At 44.7% G+C, this 17,417-nt stretch overlaps 1 protein-coding gene across 2 annotated transcripts in view; it reads left to right on the top strand.

The window, feature by feature from the left end:
• Positions 1 to 17,417, top strand: part of PPFIA2 (PPFI scaffold protein A2) — a 352,145-nt gene that overhangs the window by 182,210 nt on the left and 152,518 nt on the right. For both annotated transcript variants that reach the window (XM_078596795.1, XM_078596794.1), the window contains exon 2: positions 11,745 to 11,846. In XM_078596795.1, the coding sequence (XP_078452921.1) occupies positions 11,745 to 11,846 (102 nt within the window). The remainder of the gene's footprint in view (positions 1 to 11,744; positions 11,847 to 17,417) is intronic.

Raw genomic sequence — 17,417 nt, 5'->3', positions numbered from 1 at the left:
CTCCGGGTCTTCGAGTTTTGCCCTCCACCTTTAGAAACATACGTCGAGATTATTTGGCTGTGGCTATCAATTCCCACGTGATGATGATATTCGCCACTTCGATGAGCTTTCGTCATCATGCGTGGCCAGGTAGCCTCTGCAAATGAGCTCATACCCAAGTGGGCTTTACCTGCTAAATAAAAGTTTTTTTTGCATCTGATGGATCAGAGACCACCGAGTTCCAATATTGTTTTCTGCTGGTTTATATGTTCAGTTAATGCCGTAAATCTTTGCAAAAAAATATCTTATTAAAATGGATTCGTCCAGATTGTTACTTTTTCTTTGTTTGGGGTGGGGGGAGGAGGGCAGTGGGGGTGGGCGGCTGTTGTCATCAATACGTTTTGTCTGCCCAACAAACACCAATTTTAATATCACGATTTAACTTGTTGTTGGCACTTTATAACAATGTACTGTACGTAATACGCTCGGTTCACCAGCCTTTATATTTGCATATGAGAGCTATTTGAAAAAAATTAATGTTGCTGGTTAACATAGCTTTGGAAGGCTAACAGGCCTAAACACAGAACAACATATTTTATAGCGAAGATACCGAAGGGATTTCGACGTCTTTAATTCCTACAAATAATTTTGCATCGCCTACCTTTTCCCCTGGCAATTTAACCAGCAGTGGTAGACCAAGAAAACGTGTTAAACTAAGGCCCAGATGACTGTTAGGCAATCGTCACGTAGGCTTTATCACGCACAGCCTTGCGCAAGGCTCCACAAATGTGAACATTGCACCGGGACCCAATCGAAGATGTCATTCACTGTGGTTGGCAGTCGCTGCAATGTAATATAAAAATCACATTTGTTTGGCTGTTGCTTGCGTGACAAACAATGTAATCAAGCAAACAAGGTAAGGCAAATAAAATGCTAACATTTAAAGCGGTAGGAATCATTGGATATTTCGGAAAAAATACATTTACAAATAGAAAGAGAAAGGAAATAGGATGTGTCGATTAATTCAAGATACAGGGAATATAATTAGTGGACGGCAAGAGTGCTTGTTTTCAAATATGCATAACGCATTGAGGTTCCTGCATGAGGCAATGCAGCAAGTAGGTTGTTTGAAAACTAATTTCTGTAGAACTACTTTTATGTTTAGTTTGTTGTCCTTCTTCCGCACCTCCAATGAGCACGGTTGGCAACATATGGTGCGAAAGAAGTTCTACATACTCGTAATTATCAGTCTGATGTTTTCTCACGCAAGAGTGACATTGTGAATGTGGTTCCCCACTCAAATGCACATGGGCAAGAGCTTATCTCTTGTTTTTCACTCCTGAACCAGTGGTGCAAATTCCACATTCCTATGGTAAGGATAAAGTATATCCATAGGACTCCTGCTGTTGACTTCTCAAGGAATAGAATCAATTTAATTGCCATCAGCCCTCGATTGGGGTTCAAGCTCACAGCCCTCTGATTATAAATCGCACTCTTGACCACTGTGCAACTCGGCCACACCGATACTCACAAAGTAGTCGGCTTCCAATCCAAAGCAGAGCCCTTATGAAAATAATCTTGATACTTATTGATGAGTTCCAAAATAAGCAATCAAATTATATTGTTTTGTTCGTGAGAGCGGATAAAAGTAGATTAAACGTCCGTTCAGAATACCTTGTTTATTTTTATTTTGGACATGAACCAGTCTGTTGCACATGACGCCCGACGTTTTTGCCCCACGAGCTTTTGAACTTTCTCAGAAGAAGCACAACCTTGTAATCCTACGCAGTCGTAGCATCATCACGGCACGAGACTGCATGTCCAGGGCAGGGCCACGGGTGCAGTTTCCTCGAGTTGCACCAGCCAAGCAGAGCGGCCATTCCCAGCCCCGGGCAGTGAGTCACCTTGGGAAGACCCAACAATGCTCAAGAGGCAGCAGCAGCGGCGGCGGCGGCGGCGGCAGCAGCAGCTCCGCCATTCATCAAGGCAGTGGAGCAAAAAAATGGCATGTTTTATGGTGCATTTTCATGCCTCTCCACCAAGGCGCCCCTCTGTGATTGCACTCGCTAAGCGGCAGTGAATTTTGTAGATTTTTTTTAGTTTCTGTATGTAATGATAAGATAAACTTTTTTTGAGGATGCTCAGAATAATGTAGATATGTTAGCTTTTAGGCATTCGTGGTGTGCTTGTCGACACAGTGGTAGTGCGTGCGAGCAATCGAGGAATTAAATTGTAGTGCTTGCACCATGACAATAAATGCACCTCGTGAGTTTAAAAAAAACTTGCATCCACTGCTGAATGGAGTCCTCCCTATGCCGTGTTGGTCCATGGGAGTTGTTTGGTGAAGGTGTGTGCCAGGACCAGTTCAGTTATCGCTCGCCGCTGATGTTAGCCACGGCCGAGAATCGAAACCAGGTCTCCGGCTTTCATCATTTGGTGCACAAACCACTGCTCCACCACTCCGCCCTGCTTGCATTGGTACAAGGGAACAAGTTGAGAAGTGCAGAATTTGTTGTATCACCAAATTGCTTCATTCGTTTCAATGAAAGCGAAAAACTCCAACAAGGTTTTCTTGTTCGGATATCACAAAAAATGGTTTATACAAATCCTGTAACGTGTGGAACCAAATTGTAAATGGATATTTCCATATCGGTCATTTCATGTAAGGTGTTGAATGTACATAACATTTTGGTGATTATTAGAAAATGTACCATGACGTTACATGGGAGTGAAACTGATTCCATCTCCTGGGAGGCAGAACACTGTAGATTCAACCCACAAAGTCACGTTGTCAGAATAGCCCACTGCCTTCTGGGCTTGCTGCCCTGGGGCAGAGCCAAATATATATTTTTTGGCAAGTCCTGCAAGATTAATTTGGTACAAGTGACCCAGCCAGGAACAATGTGATTCCGTGGCATAATTTGAACGCAGCAATTCCCTTGATCAGAGCGAGGTTTGGAAAATTACATATTTTTACACTTTCAACACAGTGCGAAGGCACAGCTGCAGAATCACTAACAGTGATAATGAGGACGCGGGTAAGCAAACAAAAACTGTGCAATATAAACTATGTCGTACGTGCTTGAGGCAATGCTTTGCATGGGCTGCCCAGCTGCCCTTGGTGTGCACGCAGTCATTTAATGTAATGCTTCATTTTTATGGTGGGCACCTTCAGTTAGTAGCTCCACCAGCCAGTTGCCAGCGGCGCTGGGGCTGCATTTTATCACCGGGACTTGGGTCGCTCCTAGAATTCCCACTCTTACAGCCCCCACACTCTCCAATGACTGTAGCGTTCTGAAACAGCAGGCGGAATGGCAATTAAAACCAAGAGTGTACGAATGCCAGCAGTCGATTGTCTGCTCTGATTTTAACCCACGTTCAAAATACTGAGGCACATTCAATGGTGAATTGACTCAAAAATATAGAATTGTATGTTTCCCCAAGTTTACCTTGATTGTGCTGTCAACATCGTGTCATGAAATGATTCAGAATTGATTTGGATATCTCCACAGTTGAGTGTACCATCCCCAGTTGAAGAGCAGTTTGTGGAATGAGATATCACAGAACAACTTCCGGAATATCTTCAAGTGACCTCGTTATCAATACCAGAGGGCGGCACGCTGCCACCCACCCTGCTGGAATGTATCCGAATTAAGTGCCAAATCTTCACGCAAATATAATACGCTGGGTTTTTTTGTGCAGTCAGTGATAACTCGGTGTTTATTCAGGGTTTTAGCTGCCTGCATTCTCAGCAGCGCCAGCTCAGTGATCAGACCTTTGAGCCCCTCGACCACCTCAATGAATATACTTTTAAAATATACTTCATAATGAGGGATGGAACAATTTATTTCTGACGATACGATGAATTGCTGTGATTTAGAGTCGCAATTTAACCCAATAATCTATTATTTTGCAACGTGGTGAATGGTTTAACACGTAAGCTTTCGCGACCAATATTATTCATAATCAACGTTTTTGGGTTTAGATCGCGTTGTTTATAAATGTGTCGTAACCCTCCACCACCCGACACGGCCAATCAGTAAAAAAAGTGTCACGTTGACAAAAGACAAATAGTTCACTGCTTTAGCCCAAATTGTAAATTGTTGTGGTTTCACGCTTCAACACACCGTTGGGCTAAAGCAGTGAACTATTTGTCTTTTGTCAACGTGACACTTTTTTTACTGATTGGCCGTGTTGGGTGGTGGAGGGTTACGACACATTTATAAATAACGCGATCTAAACCCAAAAACGTTGATTATGAATGTGGTGAATGGTAGTATATGGAGTGGCTGCCGAACTGACATGAACCTATGATATGCAAAATAAAATCGTCAACCATGATCAATTCACTGCCAGATGAAGTCCTCGAACAATTGCTGTCCCTTGTAATCCAACTGATGTAACAATCCACATATCGTCTGCACGTGAGCTCATGTCATTACTCTTTCTCCCGGTTGGACGTATTTGCCCCGGTGGACAACATATAAGAATCTAAAAACATTGATTGCATTGCTCCACTCGTAATCATTACCCCTGAATTTAATCTTACTCTGCGAATTAATTCATTATGGCTTTTTTTGACGAGCAAATATCCAGGCCACGTGGTTGGCTGCTTGCAGCGTAGGCTGCAACGCGGGAAAAAAACCCCCAGCGGCTCCTTCAGCAGCCCTTGTCAATTTGTGCCCCGGAGGTACAAGAAGACGTCCGTATTTTTGGGAACATCTCATACATCTCCTGAGCATCTTTTGCTTGCGCTGGAGAAAAATGAAAATAAAAAAAACACACACAAATGAATGAATTGCAATCCTTGCGTTCCTTCCCCGCGTGCACCGTGATGATCTTTTCACGTGGCCGTGTGCTGACTGGATAATGCAAGCCATCAATTACCGCCTCTCTTATGGTAAGTGCCGAACGAAAAGTGCACAGACAGGCAAGGTGTCAAGCTCCAGATGCTGTCCTAAACAAGCACATCTGGGAATTGAGTGACTGCGGGTTTTTTCCCCCCTCCCTCCCATTGTGTTTTTTTCGTATCGCTGTCTTTTTTTCCCTTTGTTACAAATGACACAGTATCTCGGCAAACTGCTCCGCGTGTCTGATTAGAGGCGGCAGTGATTACGCAAACGAGTAATGCTTCGCGTGCCTGGGCGCGTGCATCGTAGCGTGCGCAACGTAGCGTGCGCGCTGCAGTTTGGGGAAGTTATTGCTCTGAGCTACTCAAGCGGGGTTGCAATGAAATGAAATAAATGTAAAAATTGTCTTTGTTTCTTCGTCAATGCAGCCATCCACGGGGACGACTCTTTTTTTTTGCTGTTGTTCTTGCTGCATCGTTGCGATTTGCAATTCTTGGCACGGGTCACGGACGTGTCCGGAGAAGGCTAGCAGACGGTTTCGTCGTTATTGCAGGGATGCCAAGCGTAGTCACGTCACGTCACGAAATAGTTAAACAAAAATCCACCTGTACCACTACGAAACGTGTCGCTATTTTTCACTGTGAGTTGCAAGCTGCTGTGGGAGGGATGGTAGGGTGATTAAAACACTGCGTTAGGAACCTAGACATCTTACTGAGTTTAATTCCTGGAAATGGGGGGACCCCACCCCCCCCTCACCGCCGTTTCCCCAGTCACACTGACGTGGGTGGTAGTCGGTTGACAAAGAGCCGTTAAGTATTATTGTTGTTTATAATTATCCAAGCGGCCGCTCATTTAAAAATGTTTTAATTGCGTGGCAAGAAAACTCGGCGGCTCAAAATGCCTTTGGAAATGTTTTGCTCTGGCCAGAGGAATGTGAGATTTCTTGTGGCCCAGCTCCTTTATGCCCAGACGTACTGTAAATTGAATAATTGCGTGATAATAGAATGTCAGAGTTTCCCTTCTGCAATCTGACAATGTCCCGTTGACACTTATTACATGCGTAGCGACCGGATAGAATATGGGGTGAGCATGAGTGATAGGGAGGTGTAGCAAATCACACAGAGAGAGAGAGGGGTGAGGCGCATGCAACATCGAAATGTGAGCAGATTGAAGGAAGGTGACCACGAAAGCAGCATTTGTTGATTTCTAGGGAGACGGAATAGATAGAGACTGCGTGGAGACATGTTACCAATTACCAGAGAGGTGCCAGGTGGGGAAAAAGGGACAAGTAATTTGGAGGAATATTAAAATGAGATGATTAGACGGCTGGGGAAGCTCTGGGGTTTGGAAGAGGAAGGTGTCGTGGAGCCGAGCTGCCACCATAAGTGAGCGAGGGAAGAGCAGGGGAGGGCCAGGCAGAGGTCGCAAACGGGTTTTGATTCCTTACCCGTACCCGTACCCGGCCGCACCAGGGTCGCAAACGGGTACCCGTACCCATACCCGGCCGTACCCGTACCCGGCCGGGTACGGGTATCGGGTACCTGATTGCGACCTCTGGGATGAAGCCATGTTGCAGGCGCGGGTGGGTTGATTCTAGGAACTTGAATTGTGAGAAGAGACAAGACGTTGGGAAATGAGTGATAAATAGTTACTCACCAGTGACTCACGGCCTACCCGTACCCGTACCCGGCCGCACCAGGGTCGCAAACGGCTACCCGTACCGGTCGGGTACGGATAGCCGGGTATCGGGTAGGGTACGGGTATCGAGTACCCGGTTGCGACCTCTGGGGCCAGGTAGTGGCAGAGGAGGGCCAGGGAGGGGCAGGGGAAGGCCAGAGAGGGGCAGGGGAAGGCCAGGAATGGCCAGCGTGTTTGTTGTCACATGTAAAGTGACACAAACACATGCGTCCGGCGCCGGTAACGTTGTAACATTGTTTGTTCTATTTGTGTCAAATTGGTCATACACCTTCGATAGTTAAAAGTAAGGTAGAGATTTATTCGGCTGCCGAGCGTTCACTGCACATGTGTTTTTGGTGGTAGCTGAATAATAAAAAATACCGTTTGGAAGTAGAGGTGGAAAGCCTCATTAATCTTAAAAATTGCTGAGGAGGTTCAAATATGCTCTGTCGGCATAACAAAAGCTATTAAGTGTACCACGTAGTTTGCAAAGCAGCTAAGGTTGCATTTTAGCAACATGTTCCTCAGCTGACCTCCAGCAACTTGTAGTTTATCTGATTTAAATCAAAATGTATCTGATTTGTTTAAAGATTCCGAGCATCCATTCACGAACAGCTTTCTACATGGAGTCGCTGCGTCCGAGCTCAGCTGAATGTTGCGTTCGCTCTTCATGCGCGACAACTTTTTAAAAATGTATCCGTTGGTGTTGACACCCGCATCGTCCCCATTACGCTCAGCAATGGGGGCACCGACGCCGCCAAGATGCTGCCACTGCAGAAAAACAGAGTCCACTCGAAGGGGAGAAGCCAGAGGTCGCAACTGGGTACCCGATACTCGTATCCTACCCGATACCCGGCCGGGTACGGGTACCCATTTGCGACCCTGGTGCAGCCGTGTACGGGTAGGCCGTGAGTCACTGGTGAGTAACCGTTTGTCACTCATTTCGGGTAGGGTACGGGTACGGGTAGGGAACGGGTACCTGTACCTGGCCGGGAACGGATACCCGTACCTGGCCGGGAACGGGTACCCGTACCTGGCCGGGAACGGGTACCCATTTGCGACTCTGGTACGGCCGGGTACGGGTACGGGTAAGGAATCAAAACCCGTTTGCGACCTCTGGGAGAAGCCCCCTCACTGAAGAGGAAGCCGGAGTCGTGTAATCAGCGAGATGGGCTCGCTCGCTCACTTCACTTTTCTGCACCGAAAGAACCAAGAAGATGAATCCCTGCAGTCACGAAAGCTTTAAATCGAGAATTGTTCAAGTACGATGGTCTAGAAGATACAGCGAAGGAATCCACAACTTACAACAAGTTGCCTGTGGCCCCTGATCTGTTTCTTGTTGGTGAGAGCATTAATTACATGAAGCTGTCACTGCGCACCTGTTAAATATTCATTCGCCAAATGTCTCAGGAAAATGCTTGTGGTGGTCACATCCGCAGGATTATTGGTCCACAATTCATTTCATTGAGTTGATCTGAAAACATTCCATGTTATGTTTCATGGCTTGGGGTGGCATGCAGCAGAGTCGCCAGTGCGATTTGTGATTGCAGCAGTGGCTAATCTGAGCAAAAAACACCCGTAGATCAACGCTACCTTCCCATAAATTTCCATTTGCTCGGAAAGCACGATTTGTTTTTGGAAGCCTTTTTAAAAAATCACGTTTTAAAAAAAGCTCGTGACAACAATACGGTTATAGGTTTGTGCTTCGTTATACGAGTAATTAATTTCAATTTCCAGACCGCGTGGGTCACTCAGATGCTGAATGCAGTGACTACACCTGTTTGGTTCGTCCCACACATGAGAAACTGCTGAATTGATTGGCTTAGAGACACGGGCATATTTACAAAGCTTAGCACTTAACACAATAAAGTGCTTCCAACTTTTAAGTGGTTTATTAAACCACAGTCACCGCTAGGCTGAATGTCGCTGTTATGTGGTTGACTGCTCCCACAGGTAAAGAAGCCAATTTTAAAATAAAATTACAGGCTGCTTAATGGACCATAGGTTTTTGAAGATTCAATTGCCACCTAGGCAGTCAACTTTAGGTTTTTAGAGATGTCACTCTGGGGAGACAGCCTTCGGTGTCTTTACTGTGATGGCTTATAATTTGGCCATGATGTGAATACATAATGGGATAGTTTCGTAAGGTAACATAGTATTTTCATGTGACCAAACTAAATAAACCTTGCTTTGCAGTACTTCACTGATTTTCTTTCCAGAACTCTCCGTGCTTATTTTTTTACACACGCTATATCTGTGAAATAGGATGCATGCAGGCCCCAATTTTTTTACAGGCCCTCCTTTAGGCCCTACATACCATATATAAGTAATAGTTGAGCAACGGTGTCTGTGGCCATTTGGACGTTTTTTTGTTTTTGGATTATCAATTGATATCGTTCATGACTTCGCCATAGCTAAAGTGAGGAAAAACAAATTTAAAAAGTGTCGTGAGTGACATGTTTGAATTTACCTTGAGTCGCTTAATTGTGTTAATTTAACATAGGTAGGTAAATAAATACGTTTGACATCATAAAATGTTTTGCAATAAACCCTAGGCCTTTTCCTCCTATTAACCTTAGGAGCCTCATAACCTTACTTCCAGCCCTGGATGCATGCATCGTTCATGAAGGTTTAATCATATAGATACGTATTTGTCGGCTCTAATTTAGTCTGCTGCTGCTGCTGCTGGTGTCGTGCAATGGTTAGTACACTTGACTTGCATTCCAGAGTTATCCCAGTGTGGTGGTAAGAGCAAAGGGAAATATAAAAATAAATCCCCCCCCCCACACCTCTATCCGTCCAGCAGGATCAATAGGCACTCCACAATTAGTCACTCGGAGGTCGAGTCTGGTGTGTTAAAGTACGGTACTGCCACCCCCTCGGATTCTTTGGCTGCTGCTATACATTTTCACATGATAAGTCACTCCGTTGGGTTATTATTTGTGGTGAGGTCGCCTTTGAAATACAAGCTTAAAGCTCGGTGGGCTTTACCTTGTAAAATACAAATATTAATTTTTGTTGTTTTAGTGATTTGCTTACCTTTGCTATAATTTGCACTCCCATTGTGTTTTGTTTTGTTTGTTGTTGTAACAATCTGACCCGCCCCTCCCTGACATCCGTGAAAAAGAGCTTTATCGCTCATTGGATTCCTCCGGTATGAATAAAGATTCAAATTGTGAGACATCTGAGGAGCTTGGAGTAGTCCAAAATACCCTCTTGGGGAAACTTTTAGACCTCCCTCTAGTGGAGCCCCTTCCACCATGAGCAGTGTGAGCGAGACATTGCAGGGCTGCACCTTTACCAAAGTTTAGTCTACCGCTGAAATTTCTGTCATTAAGTTTGAGAATGTAGAGTGTTAAGTTAGAGGCTTCAAGACCTATCACACTATTGAAGACACTTAGATTATATTGCAGGCTGTATGAAATGCCAGTGTACTGCCGTACAAAGGCTCATAAAAGGTAATTGCATGAGACACTGGAAATGGGTTCTGACATCGCAACTCTGGGCACAGCCAAGAGGCGTGATCTTCTTTTGTGGGGGATTTCACCACAAAGGGGAATAAGTGCTTTCTTTTTTCTGTTTCTGACTTCCATAGCGCACGCATTGTTAGAAAACATTTTTGTTCAAGTCATACAAGTCCCATTTAATATAAATCTATACATCTGATATCTGGACCTGTCACTCTGAAACACACTAATGTAAATTGTTCCATTGAAATGACAAAATACGCTGTCAAAATTGAATTACAGCAAAGAATGCTTTGACTGATTTTTTTGTGTCTATAATGGACATTCATTGGGCTCTAACCTCCAATTATATGAAGGGCAAAGTGCTTTATATCCTTAAAAAAATATTTCACTGTTCAGACTATAGTATACACTTTATACATTACACATTATTATTGTAAATCCTTTTTGTATATATAAACAATTCGCTATAATGTTTGCCTGTTGTAGATGTCATGGACTATATATTTCCCACCTGATGACGGACGATTGTGTTGCGCCCGAAACGTCGTGATTTAATTTAGTTGTTTTCATTTATTTGATTGTATTTTTTACCTACGTGACTAAGAGTATGAATCCTTGCAGTCACGAAAGCTTCAAATTTAGAATTAAGATTGTTTTAATGCCAAAATAATCCTCGGCCAGTACCTTTTCCAAATTTACAACTGTCATACGTATACCGGAACGCCAACATATTGCTTGTATTGTTGGTCGTCTAAATAGTTTAGAGATGGGCAGGACTTGTCTTGTTGTTGTCTAGAATACCTTTAAATGTCCACACAATGTAATGCAGACACAAGGGTATGATAGTTACATTATGCTGTATTTGTATGAACATATGATTGGCCATATGTGCCTGAGCGTGCACATGTGCCTGAGCGTGCACATGTGCCTGTGTGCACAGATGCGCAAGGCGTTTAATTGATTAATGAAGCCAGCATCCCATGTACTCGTATTTTGACATTGTATCACATATGTCATTGCAACACATTTCATTATGTTTAATCATCCTTTTACGTCAAAGTATATCGTTTACTATATACACACACACACACAGGTAAATTGAAGGTAAAAACATATGTAATGTAAACAAAATATGGGTATGTTTACACAACTAATTTCACAAATCTCCCTTCCCTGACTGGACAGGATTCGGAGATTCTTAATGATATGAATCAGATGTCATTTAAATCCAAACGCTTTCGTTGTATGACCTTGTGTCGTCTTGTGCGCACGTCTGTATGTGTGTGGTGTGGGGACTGGCCGCATAATGAGTTGCACACTGCCACACATCCTTCAAACCTGGGTTCTATTCCCGGTCATTGATATCATCAGGAGCAAATGGTGTATGTGCCTGTCCCGGATCTCTCCCGAGTCCTTAAACGAGTTACCCGAGTTCTGTGTAAACATCAGCCCTCGTGTTAGTACAATGCTGTTTGGGTTATTTGACCATACTTCATCATTCTCGTCAGTGTGGGGATTGTGAAAGCGCGGAGCAGAAACAGGTCACAGTACAGTACAACAATGGATTTGTCTGCACGGCTTTCCTGCTGACAACATTTCAGCCTAGAACTCCTCCGGTTAGACACTTGATGACCGCCCATGTGACAACGTCGGGCAGATTCCCCGGTCGTTCGCTCGTAATTTTCGTGCTCGCGAACAACTCTACCCACCGTGGTCTATAAATCTCAACGGCGGGGGGCCTTTGTTCTCTGCTTGGTTTTGCGTGTAGGAGTTCGCGGCACTGACGAAAGAGCTGAACTCGTGTCGGGAGCAGCTGCTGGAGCGCGAGGAGGAGATTGCGGAGCTCAAAGCCGAGCGCAACAACACACGGGTGAGCTGCCGACGCCCACGCGTCCGCTGGCCACTAATTGCTCCCAATCTCGCTTCAGTGCTCCCCCACCTTGCACCCCCCCCCGCCCTACAACGACAGCAGCCAGTCCCCCTCTCCGGCAATGTTCGGAGCAACCCCCTTTGATAACCCAAGCAAGCGGCGGAGGAATCATCGCCAGTGATGGCAATTGCATAGGCGGGCATGGCTGAGAAACAGCAGATAGGGGAGGAGGAGGGTTTTGCACGCTGTGAATTGTCAGGGAGGGCGGGCGGGCGGGCGAGAGAAGTGGTTCAACGCATTTCTCCACAATTCAATGGGACTGACTGATGGAGTGTTTTTGTGGCTTGCACTGCTGCCTCGATGCTTGTTTTTTTCGTTGTTCCTGCTTGTTGCTCTTCACGATGTCCAACGGTTTCGCTCCACGAGCTGGGAGCTTCCAGAATATGACAATCTGTGGTCTGTTGAAATTGTATCAGGCGAGCTTCTGACATGTTGCTGTCACATACATGAATTATGTTATTAAGCTCATTGATGTTTAAGCAAAAGTGGTTGCAGAGGTCTTAAAACAATGCTAAAGTATGTGGCTCAGCAGATTGTTCCTGTAACGATGTGTAATGCGAGCAAGGACAGGGTCACGTGAGTGTGGGCGGAGTCAGGGTCACGTGAGGAGGAGGAGGAGTCAGGGTCACGTGAGGGGGAGGATATAAGGGGAGAACCGGAAGGGGATCGGGAGTGGAGACAGGATAGAGAAGGGAGAGGCCACGCGGAGTGCTGGCGAGGGGTGACACGATTGTCACGAGGCTGGAGTCACGGCACCGTCGGCCAGCGGTGTTCGTGGGGCAGCGGGGGTGTCTGCAGAGTGTGCGGGAGCACACGGAGCAGCAGGGTGGCTGCTGGGTGTGCGGAGTCACACGGACAGCGGGGTGGCTGCAGAGAGAGAGCGAGAGCAGAGGACTCAGACGACGTGCGGAGGCACGAGGCGGAGAAGGTGCGGGTCGGAGCGGAGACATCGCGGGGTGCGAGCAAGAACCCAATAAAGGACACGGAGAACAACATCGCCTGAGAGTCCTTTATTACAGATGGAAGAGAGCTGCATCCTGCTAGAGATAGTGCCGTTTCAGTTACCTGAGAAAATAGTCACGGAGATCAGTGACGTAGCATAATAAACAAATTCAACACATTCGTCAATAGTTATCTAGCACGGTTGGCATGGTCCTTGGTTAATGGAATAAAATCTGGTCGCCTATCTAATTTTCTCTCCATTTGGAGCCTGGGAGTTGGGCCCATTCAGCCCATGGGCCTCGGTTTCAGTTTGATTTATTAGGTACTAGCTGTACTACCCGGCTTCGCCCAGGACTTGGATTCACCACACCTGGCCGCCTTTGTCTCCCCAGTGGCGGTGTTCACACACCACACCACTTACTCGTTTGAGGCTGAGTCGACCTAGGTGAGGCCCAGGACCGGTTCAAATAATCGTCACCGGTGGTGGCCGTGAGCGGGAATCGAACTCGGGTCGCCGGGTTCGTAGCGCAGCGCGCTAACCACGACACTATAATGCGTTACGCTTCCACATGCGCGGATCACGTGACAGATTTGACGTCACAGCTCACTTGATGTGCAAAAATATATGCATTATTGAGCTACCTGCCCCCCTCCAAAAAAAAGTTGATTTTTTTAAAATTTGTGCATGGTGTACAGTCTGGAAAGTACCCACATGGCAAATGTCCAGTTTGTTGCATGTCGGGAAGTACGCTAAACATTTTGAACAGACACACATAATCACAACTTTGCCTTTTATATATATGGAGATAGCCCTGTGAGCCCTGTGAGCCATGCGGCTCTTGACCCGGGTGCAACCGCAACAAAACTAAACATGAACAAGGAACATCTTAAAGTGACTACGCGCAACATAAAGATCCAAGATAAAACGAGCGAGAGTAGGTGCAGTTGAACCGCCTGTATACTCGTTAGCTCACACATGATGTGGGTAACATATGGGCACACCATCATCACTAGTGCAAGGCCAAGGCAGTGTTAGCTACCTTCATAGTGTAAACTCTATACACATTAATGAGATAACATATGTTTTGAAATAACAGGTTGGGAAATAAATGTATAGCTTTAATTAAAAATTTCAAAATGTCACCTTTTAAATGTCAAAATAAAAATGGGCTTAATTAGTGTTAATTTAAATGTAAAAAAATGCCCTCCATATGCTGTCAGACTAGGTTTGTGAAACCGAATGAATTTGTTTAAAAAAAATGAACTGATTTGGGAGTTTGCCCACCATTACTGTTACATTAAATCTAATATTTTATATTGATATCATATTGTTAAATATCGCATGCGTTAGTTAAACACTGTGCTAAATGACCTCGCTTTCACACACGTAATTCCCATTACGTCCCCCTATTCCCTTGCCAAAACTCCTAGGGTACTTATAGAGTCCGCACGATCGCTAATTTACCATTTATTGATTAATAAAGCTGCGGGAACGATGGTTCGAATTTCCCTCGTGTAATACGAAATATTTAATATTGTTCTTGTGCAGATAATGCCATTTACCGCTGGCGTCTCTGCAGGTGTCTCATTAGTGTGCGATAATGGCTGGTCCGTGGCAGCGATCGAGTCGGCCACGATGCTCCACATTTGCATTCCTGGAGACGCCGCCTCGTGTGTCGTAAAGCATCGTTATGGCTACGGGAAAATCTGTCGCTGAAAAAAAAACTACGCCGGCCATGGGAATTCAATTGGATGCTGAGAATTAAACCGACGTGGTCCCATGGAGGGAGTTAGCCGTTATTCACCCGGCTCGGTCAAAAAAAAAATAATGTGTAAACACCATCGCAAGCCGTACCGCAGAGGATGGCGGAACCAGGTGCCAGAGGTCCGGATGGAGTTTAGTGAATGACAAACAGCCGGGTTAATATGTAAATTTTATGTGACTTTACAGCACGTCTGAGGTTAATAAGCTCATACAGCGCCAGGGAAAGAAATCTGTGTTGTTTTTGTATGTTTAATGCAAAGGCTCGCTTAATTCTGGCATTTATGCAGAATTAACTTGCTCAGAAAAGGCCTAGCATGTTCTCAAGGAGAAAGATTGAGGAAATCTCCTCCTTGGGCTGTCGACTGCCCCTGTTGATTGTGCAGGCCATGCGCTCGTATGACCCTGGTGGCTGAAAATCCAGGAGGTCGGAATGCTTATGTGAACCAGGCCAATTTGCACTGAGTTGGTGGTTCACTTCCCTGCCGTAATGATGTCGGACATTATCCAAGCATGCATCTCTACTGTTAATTAAATGTTTGAGCATCTGATAGCAATATAATAGTAAGCTATTCTGTGCCAGTGTCTGGGCTCAAATGCCAAATGTAAAAGTGGCGTTTAGCTTCATGTTCAAATTAAACGAGTCACTTTCCTATATAGTGCCCTGGTCTCTCGTGAAAATTGTCATTTGTATCTCAGTAGATTCCCGCTTGCTTTAAATACATTAGAGTTTCACATATGTATTTTTGCTATAATCAGAGCTGCATTGCTATTTTCTAAATGGGTTCAACTGTTCCTTGGTTTTAAGATTTTCTTTTGGGGTGGGGTGGGGGTGGAATTAGGTTGCATTAAATGCATCTCATAGTGTTCGAACATTATTTTGCAAAAATAATTGCTTTTATTAAATTCATCTTATGGTCAAGGTTGTGTTGGGCATGAATATCGAGACAGATTGTTGGCAGATCCCCAGAAGCAAATAGAACTGGGATCTCTGCCAACGAAGGAATGGGAGCTCAGCCAAGTCCCACTCCGCTCTGTCCCTCCCTCAACACCGGCTGGAGCCCTCCAACGATGGCACTGGTTAGGAATTCCCTGCGTGTCGCACACATTGTCATTGTTTGTATAAATTATAGCGCCATGTGTTTAATTACGACCAATCTGCATGTTTCAGAGGGCACATTTGTTGGAATAATTGAATTTATTTGCAGCTTTAATGAAGATATACAGCAGTGGTAAAATGAAAAATGTGTATATATATAGGAACAGACGTTTAAAAGTCCTGTCGGTGAAAACTCACTCGGTTGGATTTAAACGTGAATACTACAACCTTCAGCGTGAAGGCCTTTGGGATTTTAAGTATACACAAATACGGACTTCCAAACTAACCCATTACTCTGTCGTGTTGGTGTAACATTTGTATGAATCTGTTATTAAAACATTTGATAAATCAAGCAGGGCATTTTGGTACATGGACAAGTCCTGAGTATCAAATTTCAATCATTACATTCTCCATTCATGAATAACGTGGTTACCAAGGGGACCTAGACATTGTTTTAAATCAACCTGGATTGCTTACACCCTTTGTTTAAAATGCACACCATATGCACACGTAATGTAATGTTAAATGGAATGGAGATATCAAGCTACGTGCAAATGGAATACGGAGAACCCAACGTTATGTGTTCTTTGCATCAGAAACTACATGTCAGCCATTGCAAGTGACTTTCATTGGCCATAATTTCTGACATTAAGTCAAGGGTCCTGTTGTATTACCATCAAAGATAAAAATGCGTCCCCCGGGTAAATACAAACCCTGCCACAAGCTTTATCTTTTTTTTTTTGCTATATGCATTACATTAAAGCAGCGTTCTGGATCATCTGAATTTATGGCGCGTAACGTTAATTTAGTTTTATTTATTCTTCCGCACGCTGCACATTAATCTTAAGAGGGGTCCTTCTGTCTTTATATTTACGCGTGCAACATTGCGCATCTGTGTCAGCCCTAGAACAACATACCAGGAAGTAGAACTTCGTAACAAGGATATATAGGTGTTGAAGTGACATTCAGATTAACCACCAAACTGTTACCATGGCCCTTTAGAATATGTCATGGATGCGTCGTAAGTGTCCTGCGTGTGAGCGTGTGATTCATCGCAACATTTGTTAAAGCCATTGACAGGAGGCCAGACAGTAACTTGTGGATTTTATTGCATAAAAGTTACGGGAAATGACCCATATAGCACGCTGCACGTTGAATAAAGATGCCCGTGGACATATATTTATTGTGGTGAACACTAACGGGAGGAGGTTTTCCAAAACCGTATCTCCTACACATCCCGAGAAACTTTCAGGATTAAGCAAAGTGTTGTAAAACTGGAATTCCAGTTTTTTATTTTTTAACAACGATGAACGCTGCTCAATAAATGCCCCTCAGTCCTCATCGCAGGATTCTACGTACCATTCCGTGCCACGTGAAGTTTTGTAAACGCAATGATAACCTCTGAATAATGGGAGAAAGCATGAAACGTTGGGCCCAAAGTTGGTCCAACAGTTTCCACCACGTGACAATGTTGACCCCCACATTGTGTCCTGGGAAAAAAACTACGTTTCCAAAAAAAGAAAGGTGCTAATTGGTCGCATATCACTGGCTTGCACTTGGTTCAGAAACATTGACTTTGACAGCATCTGAACAATGTGCAACGAAAGGTGGATGGGGGTGCGTGCTTTGAATTTCACTGGGAGACTTTATAGAGGAGCACCGGGATCAGAGAACATGCGCAATTTAGAGTCGTCATATTCACTGACCG

Source organism: Lampetra planeri, chromosome 8, assembly GCF_965212315.1.
Source record: "Lampetra planeri chromosome 8, kcLamPlan1.2.h2, whole genome shotgun sequence".
Lineage (NCBI taxonomy): Eukaryota > Metazoa > Chordata > Hyperoartia > Petromyzontiformes > Petromyzontidae > Lampetra > Lampetra planeri.
Note: the sequence above shows the minus strand (reverse complement) of the source record. Positions and strands in the feature narration are given on the sequence as shown.